At 49.1% G+C, this 20,931-nt stretch overlaps 1 protein-coding gene across 8 annotated transcripts in view; it reads left to right on the top strand.

Annotated features, from left to right (window-relative positions):
• Positions 1 to 20,931, top strand: part of Jade2 (jade family PHD finger 2) — a 46,094-nt gene that overhangs the window by 9,909 nt on the left and 15,254 nt on the right. For 6 of the 8 annotated variants that reach the window (XM_090320902.1, XM_090320901.1, XM_090320903.1 and 3 more), the window contains exons 3-8: positions 2,215 to 2,272; positions 4,915 to 5,033; positions 13,140 to 13,297; positions 18,031 to 18,179; positions 19,217 to 19,428; positions 20,605 to 20,772. In XM_090320902.1, coding sequence (XP_090177028.1) covers positions 2,215 to 2,272; positions 4,915 to 5,033; positions 13,140 to 13,297; positions 18,031 to 18,179; positions 19,217 to 19,428; positions 20,605 to 20,772 — 864 coding nt within the window. Of the gene's footprint in view, positions 1 to 2,210; positions 2,273 to 4,914; positions 5,034 to 12,908; positions 12,984 to 13,139; positions 13,298 to 18,030; positions 18,180 to 19,216; positions 19,429 to 20,604; positions 20,773 to 20,931 lie in introns of those variants that run through there. The other 2 variants (XM_090320906.1, XM_090320905.1) reach the window with 2 other exon arrangements.

The following is a 20,931-nucleotide window of genomic DNA, read 5'->3' as shown; positions in this document are numbered from 1 at the left end:
ACAGAAATCTGTGGCTCAAGTGGCAGCGCCGCTAGCCTTGAACAGAAAAGCTAAGGGACAGAGTTCAAGCCTTGAGATCAAGCCCCAGGACCACACACACACACACACACACACACACACACACACACACGAACAAAACTCTTTCTTAAAATCTTTATAGAAATGATATTAGGACCACTTCCTCCCTCCCCCCCTCCAAGTAAGTGCCTTGTGAAGTCAGGTCCTCTCCCAGACTTCACCTTGGTAGAGATCGAAGGGCTGATAGAGAGGGAAGAATCAGAAGTCAAGATGCAGTCCTGGCTTCTCCAACCTCTCTACTGGCATGGCAACCATGGAACTGGATTTGGGTCTGTGAATTCTCCTGTCCTCTTAGGGCTGAGGAAAATAATTTATGGAGCAAAAGGCAGACTCACCGAGGACCTAGGTCTCTTTCAGGCTTCGTTGGCCACTGGGAAGTGGGGAATGTTTTGACATGGTCACTTGAGGTAATGAAGGAGGCCTTCAGAATGGACTTTACTTCAAAGGAAGGAAGCTTTGTTCATAAAATAGCAGGCTCCCTCAGAGTCTACCTATTATTCCAACTAAACTACCACATGCGTGCATGTGCATGTGTGTGTGCTTGTGTGTGTATTTTGTTTGTTTGTTTATTCCTTTGTGCCTATAGTGGGGCTTAAACTCGGGGCTTGGGCACTGTCTTTTAGCTGTTTTTGCTCGTCTGGTGTTCTACCACTTCAGCTCTACTTCCAGCTAGCCTTTTGCTGGCTAGTTGGAGATAAGAGTTTCTCACTATCCTAGCCATGAATTGTCTTCAGTCCTCAGGTCTCAGCCTCCTGAGTAGCTAGTGTAGCTGCCCAGCTGGTACAGAGTGCCTGTGAGTCTATGCCATTCCTAATTTCGCAGTGATATCTGAGTTGCTAATGCAGACAGATGCCTTTCAGGTTGTCACCCTCTGCAAAGCACTGCATACCTGTGGAATTATGCAATAGTGCATCAAGCCATCAGCTCCAACGAGCTCTGTGGTACAGAGAAGCTCAGAGTTAAGGCAGGTTCTAGGCAGGGGAATTATCCAGTCTGCTCCAGAGATATAAGTTTCATTACCCCAGTTCCGTGAACAAATGGTCCCCGGTATCTGCTGGGTTGTGGTGAGATAGCGGCACCCAGCTGATTGCTGGTGGCTCACACCTGTAATCCTAGCCATTCAGGAGGCTGAGATCTGAGGATCACAGTTCCAAATCAACCCAGGCAGAGAAGGCCCTGAGACTCTTATATCTAGTTAATCAACAAAAAGCCAGAAGTGAAGTTGTGGTTCAAGTAGTACAGTACTGGCCTCAAGCACAAAAGCTCGGGGACAGCATTTAGACCCAGAGTTCAAGCACTAGGATGGCACAAAAAACATAGGGGTATTCCAGGGTTCACAGGAACAGACTAGAGATAAGGGCAGCTGGTGGTAGCTGGCAAGGGGGCTAGGCTGCAGGCTTACTCCCTAAAGACAGGGACTTGCTGTTTGTGTTTGGTTATAAACATGGCTAAGGCCATGCAGGAACATGTGGAAGCCACACTGCAATCCATCTCATTTGACCTTGACCACCGACCAGCCATGGGACCCTGAGTAGATTATCAAGCCACTCTGGGTTATCCCTGCTGCAAACAAGAGCATGCTCTGCCTCCCAGGACTAGAGGAAATAAAGAGTATGGGCAAAATTTTCTAATGGGCCGCAACTGATGGATTGCACAAATGTAGTATAGGTTCACAGATCAGATCTCAGACTGTGGGTTCAAATCTCTGTTGAGAGCCAGTTCCTTGTGGGACAAGTCATGGCCTCCCCTATAAAAGGAGCCTCATAGCTCACAGCTCACCGAGACACAGTGGCTAAAGGGCCATGGGAAAGAGCCACTCTCAAGAGCTTAAAGTTAGATAGTCCAATTGAGATAAACCTAGGTTTCTACTCAATCTGGGCAAAGACAGTGACTGGCAGGAGATCCTAGGCGTGTGGCAGCAGGGCTGCTCTCCAGTTCCTTCTCTTCCAACTGCAGGGCCGCTGTGGCTGGTGGGGTGAGACAGGTTAAAAGAAATAGGCTAGGTAGGTGAGTCTTGTCTTTCTCTCTGTGTGTTGTGGAGTACAGGGAGGTAGAGAATGGAGCTCTTTTTTGAGAGCTTGAGGATTTCCCAAGCCTTCCACAAATACAGCCAACTTGTCTTGTCTGTTGTTACAGATGGAAGAGAAGAGGCGAAAATACTCCATCAGCAGCGACAACTCCGACACCACTGACAGTAAGTCCCTTTCACTTGGGAAAGCATTAGAATAGTTACCAGGCCCATAGCCAGGTTATTCCTTGGCCTCAGCTCAATCTAGGGCTATGCTGATGAAAACATAAATCAGTGGGGCCAGGAGTTTGGCCTAGTGGTAGAGTGCTTGCCTAGCGTGCACGAAAACCTGGGTTCCATTCCTCAGTACCACATGCATAGAAAAAAGCTGGAAGTGGTGCTGAGGCTCAAGTGGTAGAGCTCTAGCCTTGAGAAAGTCCAAGGACAGGGCTCAGGCCTTGAGCTCAAGCCCAGGACTGGCAAAAAAGAAAGAAAGAAAGAAAAGTAAACATAAATCAAGGCAAGCCCCTCTGCTCCTGAGTGGTCAGCCCTTGCCCTTACCATGGCTTCCAGGGCCTTGGCTGTCCCCCTTCTCATACTCACTCTACTCTCTAGGTCTTGTTTGGCCCCTTTAGGGACCTTTTATTTGCTGCTCATAGCAAATGCAAGAAGAAAAAGTCCCTCTGGCCTTCCTTTTGAGTCAGGGCCCTTTTAGAAAGTTTCTACAGTATAGATGCAAAGCTTGTCACTCTTATAATTACCTGATAAGTATCATTTCCTAGCCAGCGGTAAACTCCCCTGAGGAGTTAGCTCTTGCTCAAGTGCTGTGTCTCTGGCTACATTCTGACACACACAGTAGGTGCTTTGTCAGTGCTGGCTAAAGAAATGAAGGAAGAACTTCAATCTTGATGGGATGTAGATAATCCATCTTAGCATTAGACCCTGGATATGGGATACATGTGCCAGGTAAATGGTTGGTGGTAGGGGGGTTCTTATCAAGGACAAAGTGGGTTTAGGGAACCTTCTCTAAAATTCAGAAGGAAGGGAAGTTTGTGGGAGATGAGGTCATAGGGTTGCTATTTCTCGGTGGCCCAGGAAGCCAGGTCTGCCTGTGGCTGAGGAGTTCTATCTCGGGATAGGAGGAATACCCTGCCAAGACCCCCTTGTAGGAAGCTGAGACTAAAGAAGGGGCTGTGTACTGGTGAGGAAGCCAGGTTTGGAGCCCTGTGCCACTAGACCTATTCATGCAGGTGGTGAATTAGTGACATTTGTAAGGGCTCTCCTTATCCTGGTTGCACCATCCCTCAAGAAATAAAGGGTTCAGCCCTTTCCTCACCCTTATTCACTGTCCTTTGGTTTGTCTCTGATGTCCAGTCTGGCCAGCCCATCGTTCCTGTAGCATAGCATCCTTCTATGGCTACATGCTTGTGGCCTGCTTAGTAGAATGAATAGCCATGTCCTCCACTTTTAACTTCAGTGCAGAAAAAAGCCAGGCACCTACAAGGAGGGGAGGGAGACCTCTGGGCATCAGAGCTTTGGAATTTGCATCAAGATGGAGCTGGTTCTTCCCTGCCAGTTCCAACCAGTGTCGCCTTGAATCTCCCTAGACTTTCTTTTTGCTTCTTGGGGGACAAAGACTGCAGTCCTGTAATCTAGCAAGGGTCTCGAGACTAGCTATTGGTGTAGAGTAATTGTTTTGTGCCAGGGACCATGTTGAGATTTCATGAATAGGGTACATTGAATCAGCCCTTTCAAGACAGTTCATCTTGTCCCTTTATTCAATTATAATTACAACAAAATATGTGAGGTAATTATCTTAAAAAGGGAAAGGTTTCCTTAACTCACAGGTTGGGAGATTTCAGCCCATGATTAGATTGGCCCCAATGACCTAAAGACCTCCCATGAGGTTCTCTGCCCTAAAGGCCCATGGGAACAACTTATACTGCCATCCTGGGGGGCCAAATCTTTAACACATGGACCTTTTAGAGGACATTTACCCAAACCATAGCACCTTTATTTTATAAAAAAGCAAACAGCTAGTTGCTTATAGCACAAGCCTGTAATCCTAGCTGGGGCTAGGAGGCTGAGCACAGAGGATCACGGTTCAAAGCTAGCCCAGGCAGAACAGTTTGTGAGACTTTTATCTCCAATTAACCACCAGAAAACTGGAAGTGGCGTTGTGGCTCAAAGAGGTAGAGCACTACCTTTGAGCAAAAGAGCTCAGGGACAGTGCCCAGGTTCGTAATTCAAGCCCCATGACTGACGAGAAAAAAGAAAGACAAGCAAACTGAGGCTTGATCTCAGCCCTCAGGAAGCTGTCAGGTGGATCTTGTCCTGTCCAGGCAATACAGAGGACCATATCTCAGAACCCTGGAGGCTTAAGCTGATTAACCTTATGGTGATATGTTCATAAGAGACTGGGCCAGGTCTGGAGCCTGGTGGTTTCTGGGTCAACTTCGGAGCAACACTTCCTGCCTCCTGCTCCCTGCCGGAATCCTCCCTGACTGTGGTTATGTCCTTTACCTGGAGCATGTCCGAAACTTGTTCTACTCTTAACCAAGGAGCAATCAGAGCCCCCCAGATGGCCAAGACCTGTCCAGGCTACGCAGTAAGCTAACAGAGACCCCCTGATAACCAACCCAAGGGTTGGTGATTTGAGAAGGGTTGCATCTCCCATTCATCAGTGGACAGAGTAGGAACCGTCCACCTTCTGCTCATAGAGGCCTCCACCTCCTGATCCTGCAATCCAGAGCTTACAGGCAAACTACACTTGGTAGGTGACGTTGCTGGCCTTCTAATATGCCTCACAAGCTAGTTTCTGCCTGCAGGTCACACTACGTCTGCATCAGCATCTGCATCCGGGTCTGCATCAGCCTCAAGATGCTCCAAACTGCCCAGCAGTACCAAGTCGGGCTGGCCCCGGCAGAACGAGAAGAAGCCCTCCGAGGTGGGTAGTAATGAGCCTCCAGAGAAGGGGGCAGGGGTAGGGAGACAGCAGGAACTGACACCTGTAGTCTGGAAGTCTTAAGACAGAGGCCTTAACTGAGGGTTCCACGTTTTATGTCAGGCTACTCACGCTAGAATGCCAAGTAAAAATTAATGGCGAAGGGCAGAGAAAGATTAATTAACACAGAGCAAGTGTATCATGGGAAGGGACAATGGAAGCAGTTCAGTTCATTGGGGGAGGGGGATAACAGACATGTGTTTGTTCCTTTGTTTGCTGGTCCTGGGGCTTGAACTCAGGGCCTAAGTGCTGTCCTTGACCTTCTTTTTGCACTTGAGCCACAACAGGCTTTTTCTGAGTAGTTAATTGGAGATAGATAGTTAATTGGAGATAATTAATTGGAGATAGACTTTTCCTGGCCCCACTAGCTTCCAATCACAATGCTCAAATCTCAGCCTCCTGAGTAGCTAGGATTACAGGCGTGAGCCACCAGTACCCAGCAACAGACATTTATGTTTAAGTGGAAGAAGAATTGAGTCATCCTAGTTTCCAGGTATGGCCTGATATAAGGTGGTCAGCCACAGGGAAACAGAGCATTCCTGGGAGAGGTCCGATACCCGCAGTGTGGCACAGAGATGGTAGTGACTGGGGCAGTTCACCTGCACTTGGTAGATTGTTGGAAAGCTGATCTTCTTGATTTGAGAAGGGCCTTTCAAGGATGACACAGTCTGGTACTTTAATTAAAAGCTCCTCTAGCCAGGCGTGGGTGACTCACGCCTGTAATCCTAGCTCCTCAGGAGGTTGAGATCTGAGGATCATCATTCGAAGCCGTCTGGGGCAGGAAAGTCTGAGACTCAGAAAAGCTGGAAGTGGCACTCTGGCTCAAGTGATAACATACCATCCTTGAGCACAAAGAGGCTTAGGGACAGGGCCCAGACCCCAAGTTCAGGCCCCAAGATATGTGGGGGGAGTGGGGATGAAGAGATCCTGGAGTTACGGCTGGTAGAGTCCTGAAGCTTCTTTGACTCAAGGCTAAACAAACACTCTCTTACTTGAGCCATAGCTTTACTTCCCACTTTTTTTTTTTAAATCTTTTTTTTTTTTTTTTTTTTGCCAGTCGTGGGGCTGAAACTTAGGACCTGAGCACTGTCCTTGGACCTTTTCTCAAGGATAGTGCTGTACCACTTGAGCCAAAGCTTTGTTCAATGTATGTGGTACCAAGGAATTGAACCCGGGTCTTTGTGCATGCTAGGCAAGCACTCTACCACTAGGCCAAACTCCCGGCCTACTTCCCACTTTTTTTTTTTGCCAGTCCTAGGCTTGAGCTCAGGGCCTGAGCACTGTCCTTGGACTTTCTCAAGGCTAGAGCTCTACCACGTGAGCCTCAGCACCACTTCCGGCTTTTTGCTATGTATGTGGTATCGAGGAATTGAACCGGGGTCTTCGCGCATGCTAGGCAAGCACTTTAACCACTAGGCCAATTTTGAGAGTGTTGCAATTAACTATATCAAAAAGTGGGAAGTGTAGCTGTGGCTCAAGTGGTAGAGTGTTAGCAAGAGAGCAAGAGAGGATCAGGGACAGCTCCCAGCCCCTGAGTTAAAGCCCAAGGAGTGTCAGGTGGGGCGGGAGTGGGGGGGGGGGCGCTTTAGGGGACTCCTACAGAACTCTAGGGCTGGCTCCTTCCTTTGAGCCCGAGCTCAGTTCAGAGGGGTCCCCTGCCCTGTTCTCTCCAGGTCCCGTGTGGGTGGAGGGGCAGGCATGGAGGTTGTCTACACCGAGGATCACAGCCCTGGCTGGGAGGAAACAGGTGTCAGCAAAGGCTGAACAGAAAGCAATTTGCATAGGGCAGAAAATTCCCCTGCCTCTTGGGTTTTCCAGCCCAGGGCCTCTGTGCCTAAAAATAGAGTGGAATTGTGGGTACGGGCCCTCCTGTGGTACTATGGGCCCATGCCCACACCCAGAGTCCCTGAAGGTGGCTATGAGTTCTCACCTGGAGGCATTCTCTCCCCCCTCGCATCTTTGGGCTCCTGGAGGACTGAGGATTCTTCCGTGCCTTGAACTCTGGCCAAGGACAGGCTCTTCTTTGCATAGCCAGCTGGAGAGCAACCTATGAGGTTTCCCTCAGTTCCTAAGTGAGAAGGTTGAGTCGTGGCCGGAATAAATTCTGAGTTATGGTGAGGTAAAGAAAGAACTGTCAGTGAAAGCTTCCAAATGATTTGGCTCACAGGAGGGTAGAGAGGAAAGCAAAGATTTGGCTGTAGAGATTGTTGGCACCGAATCTGCTCTCTGGTCTGCTGTCTGCTCTTCTGGGAACAGGCTGGAAGAGGGAGGGTCTTGCTGCTATTGGGGTCTAAGAGGCTTCAAAGGCATAGGGCATCTTGACAGAGAGGGCATTCTGGGCATTTTCCCAGCACCTTATGGCTTTTTGGTGGTTCTTTGGAGGTAAGTGTATCACAGACTTTCCTGCTGAGGCTGGCTTTGAACCATGGTCCTCAAATTTCAGCCTCCTGAATAGCTAGAATTACAGGTGTGAGCCACGGGTGCCTGTGTGGGGTAGGGAATGTGAGGGTGCAGGTATTGAGCATTACACTGACAGTGGTCACTTAGTGAGCCTCCCCCCCCCCCCCCAAGCACCATTAATGAAATGTCTGGGACTGAGGCTTTAGACAAGACAAGACACCATTCCCTGTCCTGGCACGTGGTTCCTTTAACACAGAGTGAAGTGTGTCTCAAGGCTGAAGAAAGTACTGACCAGGAGTCAGGACCCTGGACAGGGCTGAGGCCCTCTGGCCTAGCTTCCCATGTGGCCCTTAACCCCCCGGAGTGCTGTGAAGAGATGGCTCTGTGATACCAGGAAATGTGGGTTGGGATTTTGGTGGGCGCCCATAAAACACTAATGTCTTTCCCCAGGACCTCCTTGAGCAGTGAAAGGAAAGGAGCCTGGCTCATAGCATACAGCCTTCCTCTGCTTATAGGAGCTCTGCCTAGCTGAGGTCCATCCATCCGTTGTAGTGCCTGGCTGGCATTATTGTCAATTCTGCTAGAGCCGATGGGGTCAGCCTGGCCTGTCACCCACTAATCTAGCCTTTGGTCTTGGTGGGTCTCACCTCTGAGAAGCTTTCTGATTGGAGATGATGCTTTCTGGCCATCCATCCACCCCCACCCCTATTTAAAATGATGGGGGGCAGCCAGAGGTACCAGTACTTAAGTAAACAGAACCTTCCTGTTGGGGGCCTGGGTTCCAACTCCAGTGTTAGACTTCCTCTCTATTTGTCTGAGTTAGGAGTTCCCAGTTTATTGCTCCTCATAAGCTTCTTGCTGGGGGAGGCAGGGGAGGAGACAGTGAAAAAACTGTGGCTACCTTGAAGTAAGAGGGGCTCTCCCGCCTGCTTGTGAAACATCAGGCTTGGCCCTAGCGTGTAGATGGTCAATCTCCAGCTTTTCTCCTCACAGGTGCTCAGGAACTGGCAGATTTTCTAGCGGGGGTATGAAGGATGGGGGCCAGCCCTGTGGTTTGTAGTGGAGGCTGTGTCTCTCTCAGGCCCAAGGGCTGACTGAGAAGCAGGAGATGGAACAGAGCAAGCAGTGGGGATTTCCCCCAGCAGGCTGGCTGGAGATGTGGAAATCATCATCCCCAGAAGCCAGCCAAAGAGCGCATGTGGACCCTGGTGTTGCTGATGCTGAGGAAGATCAGTGAGCCCGAGGAGGCCAGCGCCAGAGGACAGGCAACACAGGCCCTGTCCCTGGAGAGCTTGTCCTCTTGACTGTCAGCAGGATGCAGGTGCTTACACAGGAAAGTGTCCGTTATGGGAGATGCAGCCAACTTTGCCTGAAGGCCCCAGCTTGGCCACCAAGGAGTTATAACTCTTGGCAAGTGATGCTTTTCTTTCTTCGCCTCAGGATCAACATCTGTAGATTCCTTATGTGAACCCTGTTCTGAAAATCCTTTCCCTGGGATCCAAGGACCTGGGGATGGGACAGCTAGAAATGAATGGGACCGGGGTATAGAAGGCAGGAGTGACCTCTGGTGACAAATCAGTCTGGCCCTAGAATTCAAACCCTACTCCTGGCACAAAAAAAAATGCAGGGGAGGGGCGGGGTGGGGAGGAGTCAGGCATGAGTGCATGCTCCTGTGATTCTAAGCGGAGGGAAATAGGATGATCACAGTCTGAAGCTAGTCCTGCAAGACAGTCACTCTCTCTAATAAATAACTAAAAAGCAGAGGAGGAGGAGGACCAGAGATATTTCCCAGAGGTTTGGAGTAACACAATTTATATTAAAACAAAGAATGATATATGTTTGTACTACTATGCAGAATGCCCTCAAAAGTTGGGAGAACCCTCACCCAAGTCCTGGACTTGCCCTGTGGTTGGTTTGGGTCAGGTTTCCAGACCCCTTGGGCCAGGCACCTGCATTCTGAGCCTCATTCTGGAGTGTGTGTGGTGGCGGGGGGGGGGGGGGGGGGGAGGAGAATCCTCTTTCAGTATTGCTGGTAGCTTTGCTGCTCCGCCAGCTGGAAGGGAGGGCTTCCTGGCCTGTGGGACTTGTCTTGCAAAAGAAAATGTGCGTAATAAATTCTCTTTTAAGAGCAGGAAGTGATGTTATCCTCAGGAAAATAAGAGAAAGAAATGTTGAGTGGATTTTTAAAATTAATTACTTTTTAAAATAAATAAAACCAACTTAAGCTAGTAGTAATAGTAGTAGTAGCTTGAAATGTGGCTGGGTAGAGGGTAGCCATTTCCCAGAACCCTTCTGTGATATTCATACTTAATTTTTACTGTACATTTTCTTTGAAGTGAGATATTCTTTATCAGAGGGCTTATACTCTACCACTTGAACTGTACCTACTCTTTTAGCTTTTTTTTCTTTTTTGGTAGCTAATGGGAAATGAGTCTTAACAGTCTTTCTTATCCCTGGTTGGCTTCTAACCACAACCATCAGATCTCAGCTTCCTGAGTAGCTAGGATTATATAGGCATGAGCTGCAAGTGGCTAGCTAATAATGCAGAGAACCAAGGTTCCAGGATGAAATGTTCCAATGGCAGCCACAAATCATACTATTGTGTCCTGAGACAACAGACCAATGTCAGCAGACATCAGAAGTTACCTGTTGTCATTATTTGTTTTGGGAAGTCACTTAGGTTTTATTACACAGCTTGTTTTCTGCTCTTCCTGTGGAAACAGGTGTAGGAAGCTAACCTTGAAGATCGTTGTTGTCTTTGGTGGCAGGAAAAGAAGCAGCTGGTCAGGGTCACGTGGTGTATTCCTGGGTCGACACATCTGGGCATTGGAAGTCTCCCCACCTTGTCCACGGTGGTGGGGCACCCCTGGCACTCCGGTGCCAGTAAATAAGAGTCTGAGACCTTTAAGCATCTTTTAGACTGTTTGAGGAAGCTGCAATTAATACCTCCCAAGTAGCTCAGCACAACTTGGTTGCTAGGCAGCAAAACCTTTGAAAGACGATTTGTCAGTTTCAGCTAACAGAGAAAAGTAGTAACCATTCACGTTCTAAGACAATTGCTGCTCTTCAGCTCCCAACTTCCTTAAGAATTCATTCTTCAGCGTCCATTTTACTCTTTCTTTAGCATTCATAAGTCATTCTAAGGAGTTTCAGGAGAGTTAGCCTTTTCCAAGCCTAACTCTCAGGAATTCAGAACAAACAGATGTGTAAGTGACAAATGGCTGCCCTGTCTGGACAGGTTTCATAGAAATGGACACACTACTTTGGAAGGTAACGGAGTCCCCAGCTGCCCACTTAGGGCCTCGGGCCGCAGCCCAGACATCTAATCATGGAAGGCTCTTGAATCATACAACATTTGTTAGCATGTTGTCTGTGCCAGGGGCCCAGCCAGACCCGATTGAGCTCCTCTGGTGCAGGAAGACCTGGTAAAAAGCCAGGAGATTTGAGTGTAGGATCTGTGGTAGTTCAGTTAAAGCCTAGAAGCTATCCTGATGTGGAGCAGCACTTCCCAGGAGTGAGGACAGGCATGGCATACATGCATGTGGTCACAGGCCTGGTAGGGCCCTCCAAGAGAGTTCTCCTTGAAGGCTATGAGATGACATGGGGGAGCCATGGGACTTACAAAGGCCATCATTAAATTTGCATATTCCCCTTGGGGAATCCACCTGTGTGGGAGGGCTAGATGGCTCAGGATGTCACCCTGGCTCCTTCTACCATGTAGAACCTCCATCTCAGCTAAGGATCTGGGTGTAACAGATCTAAGCCTGTCATCCCAGTTCTGGAGGTGGGGGAAGAGGGGTTGTCGTCTGAAGTAGGTCCTGGGCCAGGAGGAGTGGGTGGAGAGGTTGGGGAACAGCAATAACTGGTAGATCTCATTCAAAAAGTATGCCAAAAAAGAAGGGCTGAGAGCATGGCTCAAATGGTAGAGAACCTGTCTTAACACCCATCACCACCGGCTTCAAAAAGAAATATACTCTTTACCACACTTATAGAACTGTAGCCCCTTCGAACATCACCTTTATAACAATTTTTTTAAATCAAATAAAAAGAAAAACCACAGGACCACCCCCCCCCAAAAAAAAAGGTGCAAAATGAAGTAGAGAGGTGAAATGGAAAGTGGCTCAGCTAGGCAATCCTTCAGCTTGGTGATCAGAAAGGGTTCTCACAAAGGAGCAGCCTAGAACAAGGGTTGTACAGTCAGGATTACAAGAAGATTGTGCAAGGGAGCATCCTGCAGGTTTGGTTTTTGGAGTAAGCTGATAGCTTTGTTTCAGGTAGACAAGTTCCCAGCTCCGAGCAACCGTCGTCTGGGATGCCACACATTGAAATAGTTGAGGCAATCCTGAATCACTTTGGAGGGGGTCAGTTCAATTCCTAAGTTTACCAAATTCTCTGCTGGCTTTGGCAGTGTCTCTAGAGGCCACAGTAAGAAAAGGTCTCTCTGCCAGCAACGGCAGCTGCTAAACACCCACTAAAGCACCCGCTGCCTGAGAGTGTGGGTTGCTTGAGTTTATGCTCTCCCATTAGCCGTCTTACTGCTTGCTAATAACATATGCAAATTATCAGGGCTGTGAAATCTTCACCACATTCCATCTTCTGTTTAATTAACATTTAATCGTAATCTGATTTTAATTTTTTTTTCACACTGGCACCCTAATTAAATGTTAGGGTGTTAGTCTTAACAATTAAATTATATTGGCAAATAGAGTCTTCAAGAAACTTGACCTTTTTTAAGCCAGGGCCTTCCCCAGCTAGAGGCAGACAGTAATTAGATTCTGCAGGTTGCTGCCTCCAGGCCCCGTAGTCATCCATTCAGCTGTTTCCACAGGGTCCTGGGTTCCAGCAGGATGCACCTTGTCCGTAACGAGGCCCCCTGCAGGCAGAAGTTAGTGCTGAAACTGATAGAGTGAGAGGAGCCTGGAGAAGCCAGGCTCTCCCCCCACCTCCCTACTGCCTTCTGCCAGCTCAGCATTAAGATGTATCTGGTGTGAATCCATAACATTTAAATTTTCACTAGTGAGTCCCCGAACAGTCATGTATTGTTAGTATGTTAGTATTGCATTCACAGAAGCCTTTCTGTCCTTGGATCTCTTTTTTTCTTTTCTTTCTTTTTTGCTACTGTCTTTTCCTTTTTCTGTCAGTCCCTGCCCTTCTCTGAGATCCACTTCTATCTCTCTCATCTTGTAACTTGTCCCTTCATAAGTCAGAACAACATGAATTCAGTTGACCACATTGTGTGTGTGTGTGTGTGTGTGTGTGTGTGTGTGTGTGTGTGTGTGTGTGTGTGTGTGTGTCCAATACTGAGGCTTGAACTCAAAGCCTGGGTGCTGTCTTTTAGCTTCTTTTGCTCAAGGCTGAGTGCTCTACCACTTGAGCCACAGCTCTACTTCTGGCATTTTGCTAGTTATTTGGAGACAAGAGCCTTATGGGACTTTTCCTGCTTGGGCTGGCTTTGAAGAGCAATCCTCAGTAGCTGAGTAGCTGGAATGACAGGTATGAGCCACTGGTGCCCTGCTCACATTTACTGCTTTTGTTCTAGCTTACTTAGAAGAGAGCAAGCAGCTCTCTTCACTTGTGTTTCTATGCCTCTTCCCTGGCCTGTGGAGCAGGCCACCCTGACCCCACTCCTGCCTTTCTCTTCCCTGTTAGGTTTTCCGGACCGATCTGATTACAGCTATGAAGATCCCAGATTCATACCAGCTCAGCCCAGATGACTATTACATCCTGGCGGACCCATGGCGACAGGAATGGGAGAAAGGTGTGCAGGTGCCTGCCGGAGCTGAAGCTATTCCAGAGCCTGTGGTGAGGTAAGCCAAATCTGAGTAGCTAGGATTATAGGCATGAACCACCATCACCCAGCTTTTCATTTCTTGTAAAAGACCCTCTAAAGAAGTTCTTGAGGGAGGATGCCCATACTGTAGATGCTTTGGAAATTGTTGCCACTGGACTAACCTCTTGAGTTGGCTGCCTTAACAGGGCTGAGTCAGAGAGGAAGTACTCAGTGGACTTCAAAGCCTGCTGGTCCAAGGGGTAGAGAGACTTCTTGTAGCCCTTGGCAGGACATAACCATGTAGGTTTTGCCTCTAGTTACAGCGCTAAGTCATGTGCTTCTCCCAGCACCCTCGGGAACCCTCAGGGCAGAGAAGTTGGTGTCCTCCCTCTCTCCATCAGCCTGCTGGAGCTGGGTAGCTTTGTTATTGGCAGGCTCTTCCCAGCCTTGGCATGGTTATCCTTGAGCCCGTGGAGATCACAGCTGTCCCTTCTCTTGACATTGGCACCATCACTTCCTGGCAACCACCCTTAGGACTGGTTGGTATGTGCCATACAAGTGGCTTGGTGCCAGCCCTGTGCTGGATATGAATCACAGGTGTTATGGTCCTGCCCAGGTGTTCTGTGGAACAGTACCTCCTGAGGGCTAAGGGCTGCCAACACTTGTGTGGGGGCTTCTGGGAATCAGAGGAGCTCTGGAGTGACCCGGGAACTTGGAAGTATATGCTTGATGGAAGACTTCTTTTTTTTTGTTGGTCATGGGGCTTGAACTCAGGGCCTGAGTGCTGTCCCTAGGCTCTTTTTGCTCAAGGCTAGTGCTCTACCACATGAGCCATAGCACCACTTCCAGTTTTCTGGTGGTTAATTGAAGGTAAGAGTGTCACCCACTTTCCTGCCTGGGCTGGCACTGAACTGTCATCCTCAGATCTCAGCCCTCCGAGTAGCTAGGATTACAGGTGTGACCCGCCAGCACCTGGCCTGAATGGAAGACTTTTAATTCTCTACATCCCCTTCTGCATCCTGGGTCAAGTTCCTAGACAGCTCTACATCTTCCTTGTCAGACCAAAGACCTGTGATTTGAACTCTTTGAGCAAGTTTTCTCCTCTGAAAAACAGAGATAATATCAGTATCTGCCAGAGGATGTAATGGGGAAGATTAAATGAGAATACTCCTGGCAAGTTGTCCGCATGTGTGCCCTAGGATGTCAGGGTCCAGCAGGCCATCTGCTAGGCAGAGAGGCAGGTTCTAATCAGATCTGTCCTTTCTACTTGATGCCAATTATCAGGTGGTTCTGGAAACAACCCCTAGCCTGTGTAATGAATTACAGATGCTTCCACACCAGTAGCTTGGCTTTGGTCTGCCCAACGGGTGCTTTATCTGTTGACATCAGGAAGGGAACACGTGTCTGCATTGCCTTGGCTTTAGGAAATGCATTCCTGGTGTAAGCATGGCTGAGCTGGGCTGACATGAGCCAGGCACTCCCAGCCTGTCTGGGATTTAGAAAGAATATCCTGGAGCAGGGATGGGAGGTTCTCTGAGAGAGTTCTCCCTGCTCTTCCCAGGCCCTTTCTTCCCTATCTCCCCCAGCCCACACCCTCTGTCTCCCTGGAAACCTATGTACCAGTGGATTCTAGGATCTGTGCCTGAGACCTTGCTGTGCTGAGCCTCTTTTTTTTTTTTTTTTTTAAACTAAAACTGGGGCTTGAACCCAGAGTCTTACTACAATCTCGCATGGTTTTTTCACCCCAAGCTGACATTGTACCACTTGTGCCACAGCTCTCCACTTTCAGCTTTTTGCTGGTTCTTTGGTAATAAGAAGCGGTGTTCATTTTCTCAATGAATGAATGATGTGCCTTGCCTTATTACAGAGTACTCAGATTTGATAGATGAGAGGAAGTCCGGAAATTCTGGGGAGTTTCCTGCAGAGCCCACAGGGGGCCTGGTGGGCTGCCGGGGCCAGGAAATCACAGGCCACAAGAACAAACCTTGGGTTGTCCCCATGAGGCCCATAGCAAGAACACTATGTATACTGGCCCTTAATGCTCCTAAGCTCCTGTCCCAGCCCCTCTTGTTTCCTCCCTGGTCTGTGGATATCTCCTGGTCTCAAAGCTCTCTGGATGAGTGCCTGTGTTCATTGTGGCCAGAGGACTCCGCCTAGGACAAAAATTAAACTCTGGTTTCTGTCTGCTCCTCTGGAATAGAAATCCCTTCCTCCTCTTAGATCTCAGCCAGGCTTCTGCCTCCTCCCTGCTAAGTTCAATGCTGCTGGCTGAGGGGGAGAGGTACCTATGGCTATATCCACCCCCTGGTAAGCCTTCCTGGGGCAGATGGGGGCAGGCAGATCATAGTTAGAAACACAAGGGACACCTTTTCTAGCTTGTAAGGCAGCTCTGAGCCCTGATTCCCCCGAGGGAAGACCTGGATCTTGGCTCCCAGGGGTGACACTAGCTGGCAACTGGCAGGCAAGCCGACAATGATTGGCAGGTGACCATTTGGATAAAGAGTACCCCAGACTCTGACTAAGCATATGCTTAGGGTACAAACAAGCCAGATGGTGACAAATTTATAAGGCTGCACTTAAGAAGAAGGAGGAGGAGGAGAAGAAGAGAAGGAGAAGGATGAGGAGAAGGAGGAGGAGGAAGAAGAAGAAGAGGGGGAGGAGGAGGAAGAAGAGGAGGAGGAAGGAAAAAAAGCATTGTTTGAAGTGACAGTTTTTGGAGAAACTGTACTGGTCAGACTAAGTGTTGACATTACTTCATTTGGAAACGCCTGCTTTGTGGAAACAGCCTAGCCATCATTAATTAAGGACCCTCTTTATATGAACTTTTCCACTTCTCCTTGCACATTCAGCCTTCTCAAGGCCTCCTTCCTTGCAAAGATGTCTTTCCCTCTCTCTACTTGGGCTCACCCCTTCTCCCTGCCCCTTGCCTTCTTCCTGCCCTGGTTGCTGACATAGGGTATTTCCTGGAGCCTGGGCCCTCCCCGCACAACTCAGTTATGTCTCTGTGCCATTTCAGACCCTGCCCTCCTCTGTACATCCTACGCTGAGTCACAGCCCCTGGCAGCCCTGCTTTTGACCCCAGGAGGCCTCCTGGGCAAGGGAGGGGGCCTCAGGCCTGGCAGGGCTGGCCAGATGGAGGCCAGAATCTAGGCAATAACCATGGCAACCACAGGGAGGGGGTGCAGAAAGAGCTGGCATTTTAAACTGGTGTCAGGACTTGAGAAGCAGCACACAGCTGCATGGATGGGACATACTCCCTGCCCGGAGGGGAAAATATCCTGTTTCTATTGCAGGAGGTGTTATGCAGAGGTCTCAAAGCACTCTCATGCCAACACACACACACACACACACACACACACACACACACACATAATCATGTTTATTAGAGGTCAGTTTCATTCATCCTTACAATCTAACCAATCCTCATAAGGTAGGTATGGTATTAGTCGATTTTTGTGAGGACACAGAGCCCTTTGGTGGCAGAGGTGGGCTTGGGTCTGCACCTGCAGTCAGATCCTTACCAAGAGGCCCCAGAGACACAGAAAACTGTGACCCTGCGCCTGTACTGTAGCAGGTGCACATTCGTTTGCAGAGAACTAGCTTGGTCTCTGACTTGCTGCTCAGGAACCCATCTGAGAAAGGGACAGGTATGTGTATACTGACAGTGGAATCTGACTGGGGACTTTTCTGATGACAGAGGACAGCTGGACTCGGTTTTTCTTTTTTATTTAAGACCTTGTTGCTTTCAGACCCTCGGGTCTTTTTTATCTATTTTTTTTCCAGTCCTGGGACTTGAATCAGAGCCTGGACACTGTCCCTGAGCTTCTTTTGCTCAAGGCTAGCACTCTACCTTTTGAGCCACAGTGCTAATTCGGGCTTTTTCTGTTTATGTACTGAGGAACTGAACCCAGTGTTTCATGCATGCTAGGCAAGCACTCTACTACTAAGCTGCATTCCCAGCCCACTCACAGGTCTTAAAGACCTGAAATCTATCTGGTTCTACCCCACTAGGCTTTGAGCAATGGCCCAGTCACTCTGGGGCTCTCTGGGAACTGGCTGTAGGTCAGACCCTCTCTCTGCTACACAGCCTTTTGGGTCTTCTTTATCCTGTGCAACCCACAGCCATCTGATCTACAAGGTAGGCAGATGATGGAGGAAGGGGAAAGAAGGGATAGAAGAATAGGGGGATGGGGGGTCTCCACTAGGCCTTAAAATCTCAGGCCCTGGTGAGCTCACATCTGTAATCCTAACTAATCAGGAAGCTGAGATCTGAGGGTCATGGTTTGGTGCCAACCCAGGCAGGAAAGTCTATGACAGTACTGCTGTGTCTCAAAGTGGTAGAGCACTAACCTTGAGCAAAAAAAGAGGCTCAGGGACAGAGCCCGGATGGTGTGTTGTATGGCTTGAACTCAGGGTCTAGGCGCTGTCCCTGAACCACTTTGGGCTCAAGGCTAGCTAGCACTCTGCTACTTGAGGCACAGTGCCACTTCCAGCTTTTTCTGAGAATATATTGGAGGTAAGAGTCTCCTGGGGATTTATCTGCCTCAGCTGGCTTTGAACCATGATCCTTAGATCTCAGCCTCCTGAGTAGCCAGGATTACAGCTGTGAGCCATCAGCTCTCAGCCTCCCCACCCCCCCAAAAAAGTTCTTACAGTTCACACCTGGCCACAGTCTCCTCTGCCAGGTCTACCAACTCACTGGAGCCCCCAGGCTGACAGAGGGACAGGCTAATGGCCTTCACTCTACAATAATCCCTCTTGATTTCTCAGGATCCTCCCACCACTGGAAGGCCCCTCTACATCCTCAAACAACCCTGCACTTGGTGAGGGCTCCCAGCCTGCCTGGACTAGCCGCTATGACCTGGATGAGATCGATGCATATTGGCTGGAAATCCTCAACTCAGAGCTCAAGTTGATGGGTAGGTGGTCCACTGTGCCAGGAATAGGGTTGGGACAAGAGGATTGGCATTTTCTTTCTAGTCCCAGTGTCCTCCCCTCTTGGACAGGGTGGGGGTCCTGATGTTTTCCAATAGCGGTAGTTTCAGTTCTCTACATCTGAAGTTTCTGCAGCCATCAGCTAGAAGCAATACTAAAGCAGGTATTCACAGTGTTTGGGGGGAATGCTGAAGCTACTATGTCCCGTGAAGACTACAGGAGCTTGCCAGACGCTGGTAACTTATTCCTAAAAGTACTCAGCTAGAGAATTGAGGTTCAAAGCCAGGCTGGACAGAAAGATCCTCAAGACTTTCATCTTTAAAATAGTCAGTAAAAAGCCAGACTGGAGGTGTGGCTCAAGTGGCAGAGTGCCAGCTAAGCAATCCCAAGGCCCTCAGAACTGGCAAATAAAAGAATAAGGGAAGCCAGGCTTCCCTTATGTGAGCTGGTGTCTCATTCCTATAATCCTAGCTGCTCAGGAGATTACAATCTAAGGATTGTAGTTTTAAAGCCAATCCAAGCAAGAAAGCCTGTGGGCCTACTACCTCCAATTAACTACCAGAAAACTGGAAGTGGCATGTGGCTCAGTAATTGGTTTCATCCAGGAAAGCTCGGCTTTGCAGTCTTCAGTCACTTTCAGATCATTCATTCTATACAGGCACCAGCAATGGATTCTCCCCAATACTAGGAGACATAGTAGGAGTCTCTCTAAACAAGCTGCACTCCATAGATACCTCATGCTCTCTGAACCTACATGGGTCCATGTGGTCTCAGGCAGGCTGTCTTCAGTGAGATTTGAGGCAGGGACTTTAGAGGGTGGACATCTTAGCCTCTGCTGGAAAGTCCTATGCTCAGAGTCTCCTTCCATTCTTCCAGTGGGTCAATGGATCTTTCTAGACATCTGCTCTGAGTGCTGTAGCCCCAGGAGCTGAGGCCTCTTCAGACCTCAAGGGACACTGGAGACACTGGATTCCTAACACAGACCCTGTCCCTCCTCATCCCATCTCTTTCTTTTTTGCAGAGAAGCCTGAGCTGGATGAGCTGACTTTAGAGCGTGTGCTGGAAGAGCTGGAGACATTGTGCCACCAGAATATGACCCGGGCCATTGAGACACAGGAGGGGCTGGGCATCGAGTATGATGAGGACGTCGTGTGTGACGTGTGCCGCTCCCCTGAGGGGGAGGATGGCAACGAGATGGTCTTCTGTGACAAATGCAACGTCTGTGTCCACCAGGTGAGCGTTCCCTTCCCCTCCTCTACACTGCAGATAGACTCTGATTGTAGGGTTTCATAAGCCACCAGGGGCCCAGTGGTGTAGGAAGAAACAAAGAAAAGTGAGTTTGAGAAGATTAAGTTGTTTGTTATGAGTTATTAATACACTAAAGACTATAAGCCCTTGTTACCATCAGTGCTATTATAAATTAGGTACGGGGCTGGGAAAGAACGAAAATAGGTGGGTGTCAGTAACCTATACCTGTAATCCTAGCAATTCAAGAGGCTAAAATCTGAGGATCATGGTTCAAAGCTACCCCAGGCAGGAAAGTCCATGAGACATTTTAGCTCCAATTAACCATCAAAACTCTAGAATTGGAGCTGTAGCTCAAGTGGTGGAGTGCTATCCTGAGTAAAAAAAAAAAAATTCAGAGACAGCACCAGGCCTACATTTAAGCCCCAGGACCAACCCATCCAGAACACCCCAAGATAAGAGAGGTCTTGAATATCTCCAGGCTGTTTCTAGAAGTCCTGGCTGGGACCCAAGGATGCACTCTGGCTCTGACTTTCAGCCGCACACCGTAGCTGCACCAGCCCCAGGGGAATTCAGAGCTGGCTCTGTGTCTCCTACATCCACCCAGCCACTTTGATCTCTCTTGACCGAGACATGATAAGAAGGAACCCTGCCCATAGATCTGTAAAAGGATGGAGGCTCTAGGCTGTGGTCTTATGGGGGAGCATCAAATCAGTTTATGTGTTAATACTGGGACTTGAACCAAAGGCCCTGGTATTGTCCCTAAAGTTTATATTGCTCCCAATTAGCACTCTACCACTTAAGCCACAGCTCTACTTCCAGCTGTTTGGTGGTTAATTGGAAGTAAAGGGTCTCATGGACTTTCCCAGCCATGGGATGGCTTCAGACTGTGAACTCAGCCTGCTTTATAGCTGGGATTATAGGCATGACCTGACAATACCTAGAACCAATTTTTGATATTCCACCTAAAGGGTTAGAAAACTGGCTCTAACGTTGAGTCCCCTCCCAGCCCTAAGCCCTTTCCAGATATGCTTATAAGGAGGCAAAGAACCGCCCACCGCCCCACCCACCCCCCCACCTGCCCAGGCTAGAGGCTGCCTTGCGTTACCTGTAGCCTGGACCTACCACCGTTTGCAGGCGGTGCATGACCTCCTCTTTTCCTAGGCGTGCTACGGAATCCTCAAGGTGCCTCCAGGGAGCTGGCTGTGCCGGACATGTGCTCTGGGAGTTCAGCCGAAGTGCCTGCTCTGCCCCAAGCGAGGAGGAGCCTTGAAGCCCACTAGAAGTGGGACCAAGTGGGTGCATGTCAGTTGCGCCCTGTGGATTCCTGAGGTAGGTAGGCATGAGGGCATTGGCGGTGGGGTGGGGACAGGCCCAGGAAATATCATGTGGAAAAATGGGTAGGGTATTAGGTGAGCCCAGAATAAAATGTAAAGACCTGGGGTGACAGGCCTGGGAGGAGCTGGAGCAGCAGCTGCCCATACAAACTTG

The sequence above is a fragment of the Megascapheus bottae genome, chromosome 29, assembly GCF_031878675.1.
Source record: "Megascapheus bottae isolate mThoBot1 chromosome 29, mThoBot2.hap1, whole genome shotgun sequence".
NCBI lineage: Eukaryota > Metazoa > Chordata > Mammalia > Rodentia > Geomyidae > Megascapheus > Megascapheus bottae.
The sequence above is the reverse complement of the archived record's forward strand: the minus strand, read 5'-3'. Positions and strand labels throughout refer to the sequence as shown.